General features: G+C 47.0%; 1 protein-coding gene across 3 annotated transcripts in view; it reads right to left on the bottom strand.

The window, feature by feature from the left end:
• Positions 1-41: 41 nt before the first annotated feature.
• numb (NUMB endocytic adaptor protein) overlaps positions 42-15,878 on the bottom strand; it is a 113,628-nt gene continuing 97,791 nt past the window's right edge. For all 3 annotated transcript variants that reach the window (XM_063183705.1, XM_063183706.1, XM_063183707.1), the window contains exons 8-11: positions 14,278-14,628; positions 7,201-7,350; positions 5,630-5,788; positions 42-4,363 (exon numbers count right to left, since the gene is read on the bottom strand). In XM_063183705.1, the coding sequence (XP_063039775.1) occupies positions 3,393-4,363; positions 5,630-5,788; positions 7,201-7,350; positions 14,278-14,628 (1,631 nt within the window). In that variant the 3' untranslated portion in view covers positions 42-3,392. The remainder of the gene's footprint in view (positions 4,364-5,629; positions 5,789-7,200; positions 7,351-14,277; positions 14,629-15,878) is intronic.

The following is a 15,878-nucleotide window of genomic DNA, read 5'->3' as shown; positions in this document are numbered from 1 at the left end:
ACACACACACACGCAAAGAGAGAGACATATACAGAGACAAGTACACTCTACCACCATCATTTTATTCAATCTTTTTAGATTCAACTGTTCTGTAGAGAAGTGAAATAAAATAACGAAATAAAAAATCATGGGGGGGACAAAAACATTTTCACAGGTTTGATAACACACACACACACACACACACACACAGAGACACACACACACACACACACACACACACACACACACACACACACACACAGAGACACACACACACACACACACACACACACACACACAATCAAACAAAACAAAACAAATCAGAGTTAAGAACACGAACGAACCCAAACGGACAACAGACAACAGTCTCTTCATGTCATCTCCGTCAGTAGCTTGAGCCACTGACCCACAACGCCACCTGGAATGCCATGCCTTCTCGTGCCAGGAGAAGACAGAGCTGGTTGATGCCAGACCTGCCCTCTCCATGGGGGGGATTTCCAAGAACATGGTTAAGTGGTAAACCTGGTTGAGTTAACCTTGAGCAAGTGGTAAACATGCTAATAGATAGTCCATGGATTCTGTTCTGTTAAGAAAAAGAGGACTCCAGGGTAGGGCTGCACGATTATGGAAAAAAAATCATAATCACGATTATTTTGGTCAAAATCGTAATCGCGATCATTAATCACGATTATTGATTTTTTGCAGATTTAAGAAAAAAATTATAACAAGATGAAATATAACCCAGAATGAATTATATACGGGATGAGCAAAATAAAATTGTAATGATTATGTAAAGGCAATAGCATGAAACTTGGGTGGACAGATTTCTGGCCAGAAACACCAGCCTGTCAGTATGTTCTGGCTTCAAGGACGCTCTCAAAGGTAGGTCACTATTGCCACGATTAAATCACGACTTCGATTTCACGATTTTATCATGATCTTCGATTATTTTCGATTAATTGTGCATCCCTACTCCAGGGGCTCTCCTGTTAGATGATTTACCACTACCTCCAGGTTAAGCTGTGTCGTGCCGAAAAGCAAGTCCCTGCCAGAACACGAGTGCCCTCATTGAAACCAATGGAAACCAATGACCAATTTTTCAGATCTTTTTTTACCCATTTTTGCAGACAAAATTTAAGATGGAAAGCCTATCAATAAATCATCCTTCTGGAAGTATTATCAAGAGCTGGTTACAATTTCAGTATTATTTCCATAAAATAATCGAAAAATTGTCATAACAAATGTTACGGTTTCATTCAAATAGCTCATATCAAGTGGAGGACGAGTAATGTTTCATAAGCATATGTTTAGTTCATAAATTATGTAATTCATTCTGCAAAAAACAGTATAATTTTCTCTCAAAAAATGTCATTGGTTTCAATGAGGGGACTCGTGTTCTGGCAGGGACTCGCTTTTCGGCACGACAGCTGAACCGGTTTACTACTGCGCCCCAGTTCTTGGAATACTCACTCCCCAGGCCTCTCACCAGTATGTGGCTATCTGACACTCAAATCCATCATAACCAACAACATCATCATTCATTATAGTGCTTTTGTGCAATAAAAACCGAAAAGAAAAACCATTTAAACGGTAACCAGTAGAGATGAAACCTGTCAATAGTGTTAAAATCCTTATAAAAAAAAGAAGAAGAAAAAAAAACAAGACAAGCTTAAGTTATCACGAGAGTAAAACAAAAACTGGAGGTAAAACTGAAAGTACTGACAAGTGGACAAGAGAAGACAGTACAACAGAATGAAAAAATGCTGAGATAGAGACGGAGAGACAGATGAAGAGTGTGTGGTTAGGAGATTCAGAAAGAGACAGAGCGAGAAAGAGAGAGAGAGAGAGAGGGAGGGAGAGCAAGAGTGAGTGAGGCGGAGGGAGGAGAGAGGTGGTAGTCGGGGACGGGGTGTCCCCCGGTATTGGTCTGCTTCTATGCAGCAGAACTCCAGTGCTGAGATGTCTACCCCCCCAACCTCCACCACCTCACTCCTACCGTCTCCCTCCCCGCTGTAAGATCCACATTGATTGTAGTTGCAATGTTTTCGCTATTTACAGTAAGAGAGGTGCATCCGAATCACAGAAACCTCAGCGACAACAACGGTAAGACCAAAAAGGAAAAAAATAAAGTAAAAATAATAAAACATCACCTAAAAACAACAACCATCCCTTCAATCAGTCTCTTACATAACAGAAAATCAACATTGACAAGAGCCGAGAGTGTGTTAATATAGTTCTATCCAAGTATATATATATATATATAGTTTTTAATATATATATATAATATAATATAGTTTCATCATCTGTATACACACACAGGATCATTTTTCATTGTGTAGCTAGCCCTGCACCTTTGGCAAGATTACTTTACAACTCTTTCTGTTAGATTCCAAAGCTATTCAAAATATACTAAAATGCATAAAAATAAAGATTTTGGCATTCTTCTTCTCATGTATTTCTTCTTCTGATTCTTCTTCTTTTTCCTCAGAGAGAGAGAGAGAGAGAGAGAGAGAGAGAGACAGACAGATAAACAGATAAAGACAGAGAGAGTTTTATGAAAACTCCTCATTATAGAGTAGGTAATCTGGAAGCTCAGCTCCTCTTGCAGTACTGCTACAGTCCACCAGGTGGCGAGGAGATCAGACATCCTGAGGAGGCCAAGTGGCGACTTGGAGGAGATGAGGAGAAGAGATGACGCGCTCGCTCATTTAGCGTGCAACTCTCTCGTCACGCCATCCTTCTTTGAGGTGAGGTGAGGGTTTGAATGCCATTTTTATTTTTTTTTGTATTTCTTTTTGTCTTTTTTCCCCCCCATAACAAACTGGATGACTTGGATCTGACTCTGGACAACTGTGGACGTGACGCGAATCAGTGCAGCTGTTGAACAGACTGTCACGCCGCTCACTTGCCATGCATTCAGAGAATAGTCTGCTCCAGTGTTCCACAGGCAGTATTAGAGAGAGAGAGAGAGAGAGAGAGAGAGAGAGAGAGAGAGAGAGAGAGAGAGAGAGAGAGAGAGAGAGAGAGAGAGAGAGAGAGAGAGAGAGAGAGAGAGAGAGATGAGTGGGTAATGGAGCTTAATAGCAATGACAATCGATGACAGAGGCTTGACTGACTGGAGCTCTGTTATACATCTCTTTCTCCGTCTCTCTCTCTCTCTCTGTCTCTCTATCCATCGCTCATTGTCTCTATAGGTACTGACACCCCAATCCCCCCCACCGCACCCACACACACACCCCTCATGGCACAAGCTTATTGTCCATCTGTCCATCCTCACCATCTCTACCTCCTCTCCTCCCGTTAACCCCCCCCATCCACCTTTACCTCCCCCTCCATCACCACCAACTCCTGGCATCCCCTGGTCGCTGGCCACATCATCTAACTCCCACCCCACCCTTCCCCTGACTCCCAGCTCAGAGCTGGATCTCGAAGGTCTTGTGCAGCTCGGTGGAGAAGGGGTTGGTGGGCGAGGGCGTGGTGCGCTGGTGCGAGCGGCTCTCTAGCGCCGCCCACTGGGCTTCGAAGGCGTCTGCCTGCGGCGGTGGTGGTGCAGGCGCAGTTGGCTGCTGTTGGGGTGGCACTGACACCATGGAGGCAGCGGTGGCAGCGTTGGCAGCAGCCGCAGGACCTGCCCAGTTGTCAGTCCCGTTGAAGGTGGCACTGCCGTTAGGGGGCTGAAGGCTGACGTTGACGTTGATTGGCGGCGGGGCGATGACGGCGGAGCCCATGACCGGTGCCACCGGCGGCTTGCCGAAGGGGCTGTGGTGGTGGTGGTGGTGGTGGTGGGGTTGTGCGAGCATGTGCGGGTCAACGCCAAACTGCGCCACCGGGGGGAGCTGCTGCTGGCCGATGAAAGGCTGCGGTGGCGGCGGCACTGCGATTGGCTGCTGGGGCTGCGGCGAGCCGAAGACGTTGGCCACCATCTGGGAGGGCGTGATGCCCACCACGGGCACGCTGCTGGGCTGCCCGCCGCCGCCGCCACCGTACGGCAGGCCGTTGGCGAGCGGGTAGGCGGGCGCCGAGGGCTGCGGGTGGTAGCCGGCGGTTTGGCGCGGGGGCAGGAGGGGCACTGTCACGGGCTGCGAGGAGGGCATGAAGGCCACGGGAGCGGCGACGATAGGGGCCATGGGGGCGGGCGCGGGAACGGACACGGGCATCTGAACGGGTACAGGCGCGGGGGCTGCTGCGACCGCCGTGGGGAAGGGCTGGGCGGGGGGTGTGGAGGATTGCGGGGCGCGTACGGATCGGGTCACCTCCTCCAGCCAGCGGTCGGCCTCGGAGGGGGTGCGGCGGTGGGACGCGGCGGCGGGGCCTGACGGGGGGGTCAGGGTGGCCGTGGGCAGGGAGGCGGTCACGCCCGCTACGGGGCTGCTCCAGTCTCCGCCTACAGGACAAAACACACACACGCACGCACACGCCATGCACGCACACACACAATGCAATACATTTACAAGGCGTCAGGAGCTACTAGGTATTATGTGCTAAATTTCACATCCCCACATATTCTACCAGAATACTGTACAGCAGTGGTTCTTAACCTGGGGTGTGGGCACCCCCTGGGGGTGCGCCAGAGATTCCAGGGGGTGCACAGAATTTTGTTTGTGTAGAGGTTGTGACCAAAATTATACTTGCAAACATTATAATTAGGCCAAATTAAGTCCAAATTAAACAAGTTTTGGTTCTCATTTAAAGTCATTCAGGTATTGATTCACGTCTCAAGCGAGAATCATTGTAATTAATCACTCATTTATCATTTTGTAGTGCATATACACATGTAGAAGTTTGGGATGGGGGTACGCAGCTTGTCTTCGGCACAGGTAAGGGGGTGCGCTAAGAAAAAAAGGTTAAGAACCACTGCTGTACAGGATGGGAAAAAGAGCTCGGTCCCTGAAATTCATTGTGCTTATCAAAAATATAAACAGAATTGCTTCTGTAAATATAGCGACACTTTGAACAAGCAAAGATATTGAACGTAACAGGCTACCATTTCACCACATCTCAAAGCTTAGCTAAAAGCATCTTAATGGGGTCAAGCAAACTTCAGCAAACTAACTTAAAATGAGCTACATCAGCAACAATGAATTCCGGCCCTTCCAAGTCGGTTTAGAAGAGCTTTGATCAAACATCTTATGCAACGGGGCAAACTAAGGATTCCTGGGTGCTGAAAACAAAAGGCTATGCGGCTGATAGTTGATATGCAGCTGTGCTAGGCTATAGGCTCAACTGTTCTGCACTGAGCAATGCGGCGTGGTGGACGACAAACATGGATTTCTGGTGAGTGACAGTTGTTCGTGCTTGGCTTTTCTGCGTTGTACTTAGCTGTGCGTGGCTAGGTATGGGTATGATTGGTTTTACTCTGTTTGGGCTTTGCTGGACATTGCTTGCATATGCTTGCGCTGTGTTGTGGCTAAGGGTGGGCGATATCTATCGTCTGCGAAATGATCGTGAATGTTGTTTTGACGATGAGTAATTTTGCAATATGGAGATATTTTTATGAAGTCGCTAAAATCAACAAAAGCGCTGTGACAGGACTCATTCAGACAGTGACGACAGCCAAGCCTGTCAGCCAATAGCAATGTTGTTGTGAACTGGAGGATAAGTCTGTGAACCAATGAGTGGCAGGCATGCCAGGCGGTGCCGTGTCTCTTACCTGCGATGGGGGCGCCGGTGGGGGCCGGGGGGGCTTTGGCCCAAGGGTTAGTTTCACGCGCAGGCAGCGGAGGAGGCAGCGCTGGGGGATTAACCGTGACAACGGGAGGGGCAGGGGCAGGGGCAGGGGGAGGGGGGAAGGCAGGAGCCGAGCCATTCACTACAGCCAGAACACAACAAGGGGGAGGGGGGAGAGAGAGGGGTTATGGAGAAGAGGGTAGGGGTGGGGATAGGGGTGGTTAGGGTATAGGGTAGGAGAGGGTAGTGGTAGGTTGAGGGGTTATGGAGAGGGTAGGGGTGGGAAGGGGCAGGGTTGAAGAGGATAGGGGTGGGTTTGGTGGTAATGGGAGAAGAGGGTAGGTGTGGGAAGGGTAAGGGGAGAAGAGGGTAGGGGTGGGAAGGGTAAGGGGAGAAGAGGGTAGGGGAGGCAAGAGAGGGGTTATGGAGGAGAGGGTAGGGATGGGAAGGGTAAGGGTAGGAGAGGGTAGGGGAGGAGAGGATAGGGGTGGGTTTGGGGGGTAAGGCAAGAGTGGGGTTGGGTAGGATGGGGCAGGGAGAGGGCAGGGGTAAAGGGAGAGGGCAGGGGTAAAGGGGTAATAGGATGGGGCAGGGAGAGGGCAGGGGTAAAGGGAGAGGGCAGGGGTAAAGGGGTAAAGGGAGAGGGCAGGGAGAGGGCAGGGGAGAGGGCAGGGGTAAAGGGAGAGGGCAGGGGTAAAGGGAGAGGGCAGGGGTAAAGGGAGAGGGCAGGGGTAAAGGGAGAGGGCAGGGAGAGGGCAGGGGAGAGGGCAGGGGTAAAGGGAGAGGGCAGGGAGAGGGCAGGGGTAAAGGGAGAGGGCAGGGAGAGGGCAGGGGTAAAGGGAGAGGGCAGGGGTAAAGGGGTAATAGGATGGGGCAGGGAGAGGGCAGGGAGAGGGCAGGGGTAAAGGGAGAGGGCAGGGGAGAGGGCAGGGAGAGGGCAGGGAGAGGGCAGGGGTAAAGGGAGAGGGCAGGGGAGAGGGCAGGGGAGAGGGCAGGGGTAAAGGGAGAGGGCAGGGAGAGGGCAGGGGAGAGGGCAGGGGTAAAGGGAGGGGACAGGGGTAAAGGGAGAGGGCAGGGGTAAAGGGAGAGGGCAGGGGTAAAGGGGTAATAGGATGGGGCAGGGAGAGGGCAGGGGGGTAAAGGGAGCAGAGTGTCAGAGCGTGAAGCAAGAAAAACAAAATGCATTCATGACAAACGTGGAAAAATTTAGGGCAAACATTAATAAGAGAAAGCAGAAGGGGCATGTCACAGCAAAGGAATCAGAAGAGATAAATAAACACTCTAGGTTAGTGCTAGCATGGCTTGTAAATAAACAAATCAGCACAAGACAGCTACACATCGGAAGATCAGTGCAATTGTGAAGATAGACGTGGCCTACAACAGCACACACAGACACGAACAACTCATGCGTTGCATAGATACACATGCACACAGGCATGCACGCACGCACGCACGCACATACACGCACACACACACACGCAAGCATACATGTTCTGTCTCGCCCTCGCACACACGCACGCACGCACAAACACACACACACGGTGTTGCGCGTACCTGTGCCAGGGGCGACGGGGGACTGTGGCGAGGAGCTGGGCTTGGGCATGGGTGCGGAGCTGAAGGGGTCCTCTGGGGGCCCGCTGAAGGCAGAGGTGATCTGGGTACACAGCGAGCTGATGCTGTCCCCCTCGCCCTCCAGCTCTGGAACTATAGTAGCACAGGAGAACACACAACACACACACATTGTGAGAAGGCAATTCTCTCCCCTTCTCACTGTGCTATTTTACTGTACATAAAACAAACAACACAGCCTCCCCTCAGCTGCTCTCTTTGCCGCTTTTAAAGATATTTTTTCATGGGCTTTTTGGGCCTTTATTTGGGATAGGACCGTGAAGGTGCGACAGGAAGTGAGTGTGGAGAGAGAGATGGGGTAGGGTTGAGAAACGGACTCGAAACGGGGTCCCCATGGGCATGCAAGCCCAAGTGTGGGGGGCTTAGCGCGCTGCGCCACAGCGCCCCCCCCCCACTCTTTGCCGCTTTTAACGCCATCTGTGTTGCCTATCTTGTCGGATTCTTTCTGACATCAGCATCCGCTCCTTGGACAGTATATCTTGTGTTTGTGTGTGTAAAGTCATTTGGTGTGTCTTCTCCTGTGCTACACACACACAAACACAGGGCGCTGATGCCATCCCCCTTTCCCTCCAGCTCTGAAACTTCAGTAGAGTGGATGAATACAGATACAGTACTTTGTTTCCTTTTGAATGAATAATACATCTCAACTACACACATAAACACAAGGTACACAAGGAACTGATGCTGTCCCCCTCTCCCTCCAGATCTGGAACTATAATAGCACAGGAAAACACAACACACACACATTTAGGGATGCACCGATACACATTTTTTCACTTTCCGATCCGATCCAGACTTCTAAATTTGGATATCTGCCGATACCGATACTACTCCGATCCAATACCAAAACCACATATATGCATGGGTTTCAACTTGGGGTAGGCCCAAGCAGACTATTTGGTCAGAAAAGGGAGTCAGAAGAACAGGAAACCAATTAATAAGCAAAAAGTAACAAGTAAAAAAAGTAACAATCCCATCCTGAAAAGTAATACGCAAGTGTTATGATTTCAAATTAGCATTGCACCTGACTCAATGTCTGTATCAGGAAAATTCCGATATTTTGGGAAAATTCCGATCCGATCTTTGAAATATGTTGGTATCTGAACCCGATACCGATACATCGATACCAATATCCCATCCTTACACACATTGTGAGAAGGCAATTCTCCCCCTTCTCTTATCTTTTTTTAAAGTTGTCTTTTTTCGTCTTTTTCGACTTCAATTCGACAGGACAGTGTGAGAGGTGGACAGGAAGTGAACTGGGAGAGAGATGGGGAGGGGCCGGCAAAGGACCCGGGGCCGGGAATCGAACCCGGGTCAGTCGCATGGCAGGTGAGTCAGTGCCCCACCGGTTGGCCACGACAGGATCAATTCTCCCCCTTCTCACTGTGTTATTGATTTTGATGACTGGGCATTACTGTGTACACACACAAACCAGGGCTTGACATTAACTTTTTAACTTGCCTGCCACTGTGGCTAGTGGTTTTCCCGAGTCACTAGCCATCCAGCTATTCTACAAGCCACTGTGCATCTAACCTCAGAAGATGAGGTGCTAAACAAGAAGATGAGTGCATAGCTTTCTACATGGAAATAAATCAAACAAATAGAAACTGAGTAACTGGGCTTTTTCTTGAACCTAAATGCACAATAACAATTGAAACACCAGGGGCAAAGTGCAGAATATAGGCTTTTCTAATACAGTCTGTCATGCCACAGAATAAGCTACCTGCCAAATTGGCTAGTGACACTGAAATTGTTACCAGCCACAGCCAAGTTTTACCAGCGTTTGGCCGGTTTTCAGGTGCCAGTGTCAAACCCTGACACAAACACAGGGAGCTGATGCTGTCCCCCCTCAGCCTCCAGCTCCGAAATACAGACAAGATGAAATGCAGATACAGTACTTTGTTTCCTTTTGAATGAATAATACATCTCTACTACACACATAAACACAAGGTACACAAGGACCTGATGCCGTCTCCCTCTCCCTCCAGATCTGGAACTATAACTTTAGCACTGGGTACAAGAGACACACTGACCCGTATTCTTGGTTTCCTTTAGAATGAATAATGCATCTCATCCTACACACAAACCCAAGGTGTGTACACACAAGGGGCTGAAGCTGAAGCTTATTACTCTCTCATCCTCCAGCTCTGGATCAGTAACGCAGGAGAAGACACACCAAATGAATTCACACAAACACACAAACGCAAGATTAAAATGTCCAAGGAGCGGATGCTGATATCAGAAAGAATCGGACAAGAAAGGCCACACAGATGAGCCTTCAAAGCGGCATAGAGAGCAGCTGGATTAAGTTTTGTTTCAATATTTTAGCAGCAGGCAAATATATAATGCCAAACACCACATCTTTCCTGGTTTGTTTACAAACACCAGTTCACATGATATGTAGCGAGCCAGCAAGCCAGACAGCTGAAGTTTTAATGAGCCCAGAACTACACAACACATAAAACAGAAGAATGAAGCTGCCACATTAAGGAGGTCAGACAACTCTAGATGAAGTAAAAGTAAAAGGGCTGTTGGCATCATCTACTTCTCACAGAGAAGCATGGCCAACTGCTGTAAAACTTTCAACATCAGTTGTATATAACAAGCAATAATGACGGAGCAAGTCCTTCAGCCATCAATCAGTGGGGTTTGTGTTCTTGTTGTTAACCTACGGCTGAATACGGACACAACACAAATGTGGCAATGTTCCTACGAGGATGCATTTGGCCCTGTTACCAAATGGACCTTTTTCTGAACACAACACAGCCGGAGCAGGAAAAGTACTATTGATCATTCCCCTGGGAACAGCAGTTTGAAAACAATCTGCAGAGATTCAATTAGGCTGTACGGGAAAGCGGACGTTTCATTCACAGTCCTGTGTTGCATTGTGATCGGAAGTGTTACTTCACCTTGTTGACAATGTGCCACCAAATTATCTTGTACATGTGCACGCATTCTCTATCTTCCTCTAACATCAACACACATTGAGCATAATGCAGCAGATAATTATGATGATTGCGTTTTAATTGTTATTTGATTATCAAGCTGTTAAACAATCAACATTTGTATCAACAACCATTGTATTGGGTCATTAAAGTCTAATTTCCACTGTTAACTCAAATACAAATAAAGCGAAGGGATATTTTGATAGGCATTCTATTACAAGAACAATGGGGAAACACTTCTCAATTTGTGGGAAGTGAAGTTAATCGATCATTGGGTTTAGTGGGAAAGTACACATCTCTAGGGTGCGCATAGTGTGTGTTTGAATTGCTGTTGGCGGGCCTTAGTGTTGACGGGTCAAAGCAATCATGACTCAATTACTATTCCCAGAAGAACATGTCATCATGTTCTTATCATTCATCCACTTCCTGCAATATAGCAATATACTCAGCAGGGTTTGCCGATGTGACAGATGATTTCCAGACCAATATAGCCCCAAAACCCTGGAGACGCTAGATTTTGCCATATTGACCTGAATTCCATGGGGGCGAGGGGGAGCATTGGGAGGGAAAGTGGAAAACAGCGATCCTAGCGGTTACGTTCCGACCACCAGGGCGATCCTATTGCAACTCCCATAGACAAGTTAAAAAAAAAAAATTCCCACAAAGATATGACGCTGAACTAACACACCAGACACATGTTTCAGCTTACACAATAGGATGAACTACTAGCTGTCGAAATTTCGAGTCATTTTTTGCCCTTTTAAGAAAAGTACAAATTGTGCCCATCTGGTCAGAAACGGACTACAGCTCCCAGCATGCTGTGCTTCGCGCCTCATGGGGCACCTAAGTCTCCACCCCTTCCGGACGGCTTGTGGGGCTGGGAACGCAAACACTTTTGACTGGGCTGTAATGGACTGATCAAAGCTATTTTCCGACCCACCTCGCATTTCCCCGTCGATCACACATACAGTGCCCTCCATAATTATTGGCACCCCTGGTTGAGATGTGTTAAAAGCCTTAAAATAAATTCAGTGTTTATTGCAGAAGAATACTGTCACACTGAAAATTTTAGGAAAATGTAGCCTTCAACTCAAATGAATTGTAGGAAAATAAAAAAAATCCCTGACTAAAAAATAATTATTTTTCATTAAATCACCTGTTCCACAATTATTGGCACCCTTAACAATTCCCAGGAAATAAATATAATTGAAGCATTTCTGTCATTTCTACAGTAGTTTACAAAGTTTACCAGAGTATGTAGGAACATTTAATTAGTAATTCATCACTTCCTGTTTCCCTGGGGTATAAATATGACGTGACACCTAGGCCATTTCTCTTATCCACTCTTAAACATGGGAAAGACAAAGGAACACAGCATACAAGTGAGGCAGATGTGCGTCGACCTTCACAGGTCAGGCAGAGGCTACAAGAAGATTGCCACTCAACTGCAGCTGCCCATATCTACTGTGAGAGGAATAATTAAGAAGTTCAAAACAACTGGAACAGTGGTAAACAAGCCTGGACGAGGACCCAAGTTTATTTTGCCACCACGCACAGTGAGGAGGATGGTAAGAGAAATAAAAATATCTCCAAAGCTCACTGTTACAGAATTACAACAAATGGTAGCATCCTGGGGTCACACAGTCTCCAAATCAACCATCAGGAGCTGTCTACACGCCAACAAGCTGTTTGGGAGGCATGCACGGAGAAAACCTTTCCTCACCCACAATCATAAACGCAAACGTCTGGAGTTCGCCCAGCGGTATTGGGGCTTCAACTGGGGACCGTGTGCTTTGGTCAGATGAGACCAAGATTGAGCTTTTTGGCAACAAACACTCTAAGTGGGTCTGGCGTGCCACGGAAGATGCGCATGCTGAAAAGCACCTCATACCCACTGTGAAGTATGGGGGTGGGTCAGTGATGCTGTGGGGCTGTTTCGCTTCCAAAGGCCCTGGGAAGCTTGTTAGGGTGCATGGCATCATGAATGCTTTGAAATACCAGGACATTTTAAATCAAAATCTGTTGCCCTCTGCCAAAAAGCTGAAGATGGGTCGTCACTGGGTCTTTCAGCAAGACAATGACCCTAAACATATGGCCAAATCTACACAGAAATGGTTAACCAGACACAAAATCAAGCTCCTCCCATGGCCATCTCAGTCCCCAGACCTCAACCCCATTGAGAACCTGTGGGGTGAGCTGAAGAGGAGAGTACAGAGGAGAGGACCCAGGTCTCTGGATGATTGAGAGAGATTCTGCAAAGAGGAATGGCTGAAGATCCCTCTTTCTGTCTTTTCCCATCTTGTGAAACATTATAGGAGAAGATTAGGTGCTGTTTTGTTGGCAAAAGGGGGTTGTACAAAATATTAACAACAGGGGTGCTAATAATTGTGACACACATTATTTGATGTCAAATAATTATTTCTTTATGTGGGATTTTTTCCCCACTGAATAAATGCACTTGTATTGAAGGTTGGATTTTTCTCTTTTTTTCCATTAAGGTCCCATATTATTTAGAGAAAAATAATAATAATTGGAAGCTAAAAAACACATCTCAACCAGGGGTGCCAATAATAATGGAGGGCACTGTATGCTGTGCCTCAGAATTAATAACAACCAATGGTGTGTTTGTTGACTTCACTTGGCAAGCGATTTTTGAGTTGTGTGTGTGCAAAAATATGTAATTATTTGGACTACACAACAGACGTCGCATGTCCGACGTGCAGCCACTTAAGCCACGGTGCAGCGGTAGGGTTGGCTGTGCATCGGTTCACGTCAGATATGCGAGGCGCACGTGTAGTCTCTAACACAGTTTTACACAAAAGCTAAAATAAAGTTTCTTGCGTGTCGAAAATGAGTGGTCTTACGACGTTAATCCAAACCTTTCAAATTCACTGTCATCATATGTGAAATCCGGAGCACATGCCAAACGGGATGAGGATTTAGCTTGACTCGCTCCATTAACTCGCATTCAAAATTTTGAGCGCTCCAGCCCCACGGATCGGAAGTAGAAGGGCGTGACTTAGGTGCCCCATAGACAACACAGGGAAACTAACGAACGCAAGTTCTTCGCGTTTCTTCACATCCTTGTAATCCAGTGAGTTCCATATTGGATTCTTATTACACATATACACTCGATTAGTTTGGTTTGGTTTTAGCTTCTCTAGTAGATATGATGGCTTCTGTAATGACGAGTAACACCCTCTCTGGCTAATGTTTGGCTATGCTAATTATATAAAGTAAACACGTCACACATGCGAGTCAGTGTATTCTGTATTAGCTTTTTAAAGAATATCAAAATCAGTTCAGATCAGTTAAAAAACGAACATTTTACCACCTGAATCGATCCAACGGGCCCAACATGCATAAAATATGACAGCCACTGCTCCTACTTGGTCGTCAGGACCGAGATGTAATTTTTTTAAAGAAAAAAAAACATTCATTTGATGCAGAGGCTTGGAACGTTGCCAGCAGGGGGCGATGAGATTACTATCCCTCCCAATTAGAGTAAAAATGAAGCTGAAGGTTCAGTACATTGGCGGCAAACACAATCGGAGGCCTAAAACCGGGATGCAGAACTAGGACTAGAGAGCGAAGCAGCACCCTGTAGGAGGATCAAGATTTCTTGCTGTGCATTTCAAAGCCAGAGAGCTGAAACTCCAAACAGAGTTTTCTGGTGAAAAGAACTCTTTTGGCTATCTGAACAAATCCCTCAGAATTGCTGTACCGCCATAATCATATAAATACCTACAACCATGACATCTGCTGGAGCAGTTTCTGAGTGTGTTACAATATGCAACCTTGCCTCCTCCACTTGTGCTTGTGCTCCCCCTTTAGGCAGACCTAAGGACTGTTCTATTCATTCTAGGAGCATTATGACACGCACCTTTAGGCAGACCGGAACCTGGTCACTTTAGGTGCCCATAGAAACCTATTACGGTATGTTGGCATATCTCTATATACTTAAAGAATCTCTGACTCACCCGTGTTCTTCATGGGGAAGTCGGTCTATCTTTCAAGAGCACCAGTTAATAGTAAGACAGCTTGTGCCACTCACCCGTGTTCTTCATGGGGAAGTCGGTCTTGCGCTGCATCGTGGAGGGCAGCTCGTTCATGCGCAGGGAGAGCTGGCGCTTGAAGGGCGAGGTCTTCTGGCTGAGCGCCGGGAAACCCCGAAAGGAGCCCTGGCGGGCCAGCGCCTCCACAGGGGCGTGGCGCCGAGGGATCATGTGCGGATTGGAGTCCGGGGCCCCCGGGGGCCCGCCGCCAGGCAGCGGGGGAGAGGAGGAGGAGGAGGAAGGGGAGGCGGGACCCACGACACCACCGCCGCTGACGACACTGCCGACGGCGACGCCCATCTGGCTGGACAGGGGCGCTGTCGTCGTGGGCACCTTGATGTCCGACTCCGCTGTTGTCGAGAAGAGGGATGGGATAGCAGAGAGGTGTGGGGAAAATGGATAAATGACGGATTTCAGTGAAACTGAGGCTTCAAAACTGTAACTGTAGAATATGAAAGTAGAATGCAGATTGTACTGTTTTTATAACGTATAGCAGGGGTGGGGAACCTATGTCTGGAGGGCCGTTTGCGGAACAGACCACAGACCACCCTTTTTTGATTTTCACATATGTGCAGTATTTCCAAGCATTATTTATGAATGTGCATATAATTTTCGTCTATGTGTTTGCATTGCCCCGTTTAACAGTATAGCCACATTAGGCATAGCAATGCAAGTCTATGGTACAAAATAAAACACAATCAAATGTACTTATAAACCATTTTAAAATTAATGTAAAATTCACCAGAGTGTAAAACGGCAATTTAATTCCATCCAGTGACCACTTGTGGCTTGATGCTAAAGATACCAGTTACTTCCAGTGATTATGCTAAGCTATGCTAATAATTCTGATCCAATAAATCTAAGTACTGAAAACACTGAGACGAAAATGATATGCACATTCATGAATACTGTTGGGATATACTGCAAATATGTGAAAATCAAAAAAGGGTGGTCTGTTCCTTTAAGGCAGTTTTATCAGGCCCCCGAGACAATTTTAATGTTTTGCAGCTTCACATGAAATATGACATATTTTGTAAAAGAATCATAGAAATTACATTTGCAATTCAATTAAGTTACATTCAAGGGACCTATAGAGGGTAAGGTAAGTTTTAAAGGTGGCTGTCTTCAATATAGGCCTGAAGTGCAGGGGGAAATCCTGGTTTGTGTTCATAGTCCGGCCCTCGGAGGACTTTTACGGCCCTCGGAGTAATTTGAAGTGGCCCTTCGAATGAAAAAGGTTCCCCACCCCTGATGTATTGAGTGGGGGGTATTTTATATGACTTTGATTGTACTGTTTTTATAATGTAAAGGGTCAACATTCCCAGAAAACTGCTCTGAGGGAGATGCACTGCAAGCACCAAAACACAAGAGAGTTAATTTACAAAGGAAAGGAGGTCACTTGCGCTCTAGCTTTCTTGGTGCTCACAGTCTGGGACTGTATTCAGTTTGGAGCAAGAAGGTCCACTTCAAAGGAGACTGGGCCAAGGATGACTGGAGCACACAGGATACGTTTTTCTGATTTTAATGTGGTGCAAGCATGACTAACGTTTCGACGCAGTGCGTCTTCATCAGAGTCAAACAATTTATGAGTTAATTTACA

The sequence above is a fragment of the Engraulis encrasicolus genome, chromosome 19, assembly GCF_034702125.1.
Source record: "Engraulis encrasicolus isolate BLACKSEA-1 chromosome 19, IST_EnEncr_1.0, whole genome shotgun sequence".
Lineage (NCBI taxonomy): Eukaryota > Metazoa > Chordata > Actinopteri > Clupeiformes > Engraulidae > Engraulis > Engraulis encrasicolus.
The sequence above is the reverse complement of the archived record's forward strand: the minus strand, read 5'-3'. Positions and strand labels throughout refer to the sequence as shown.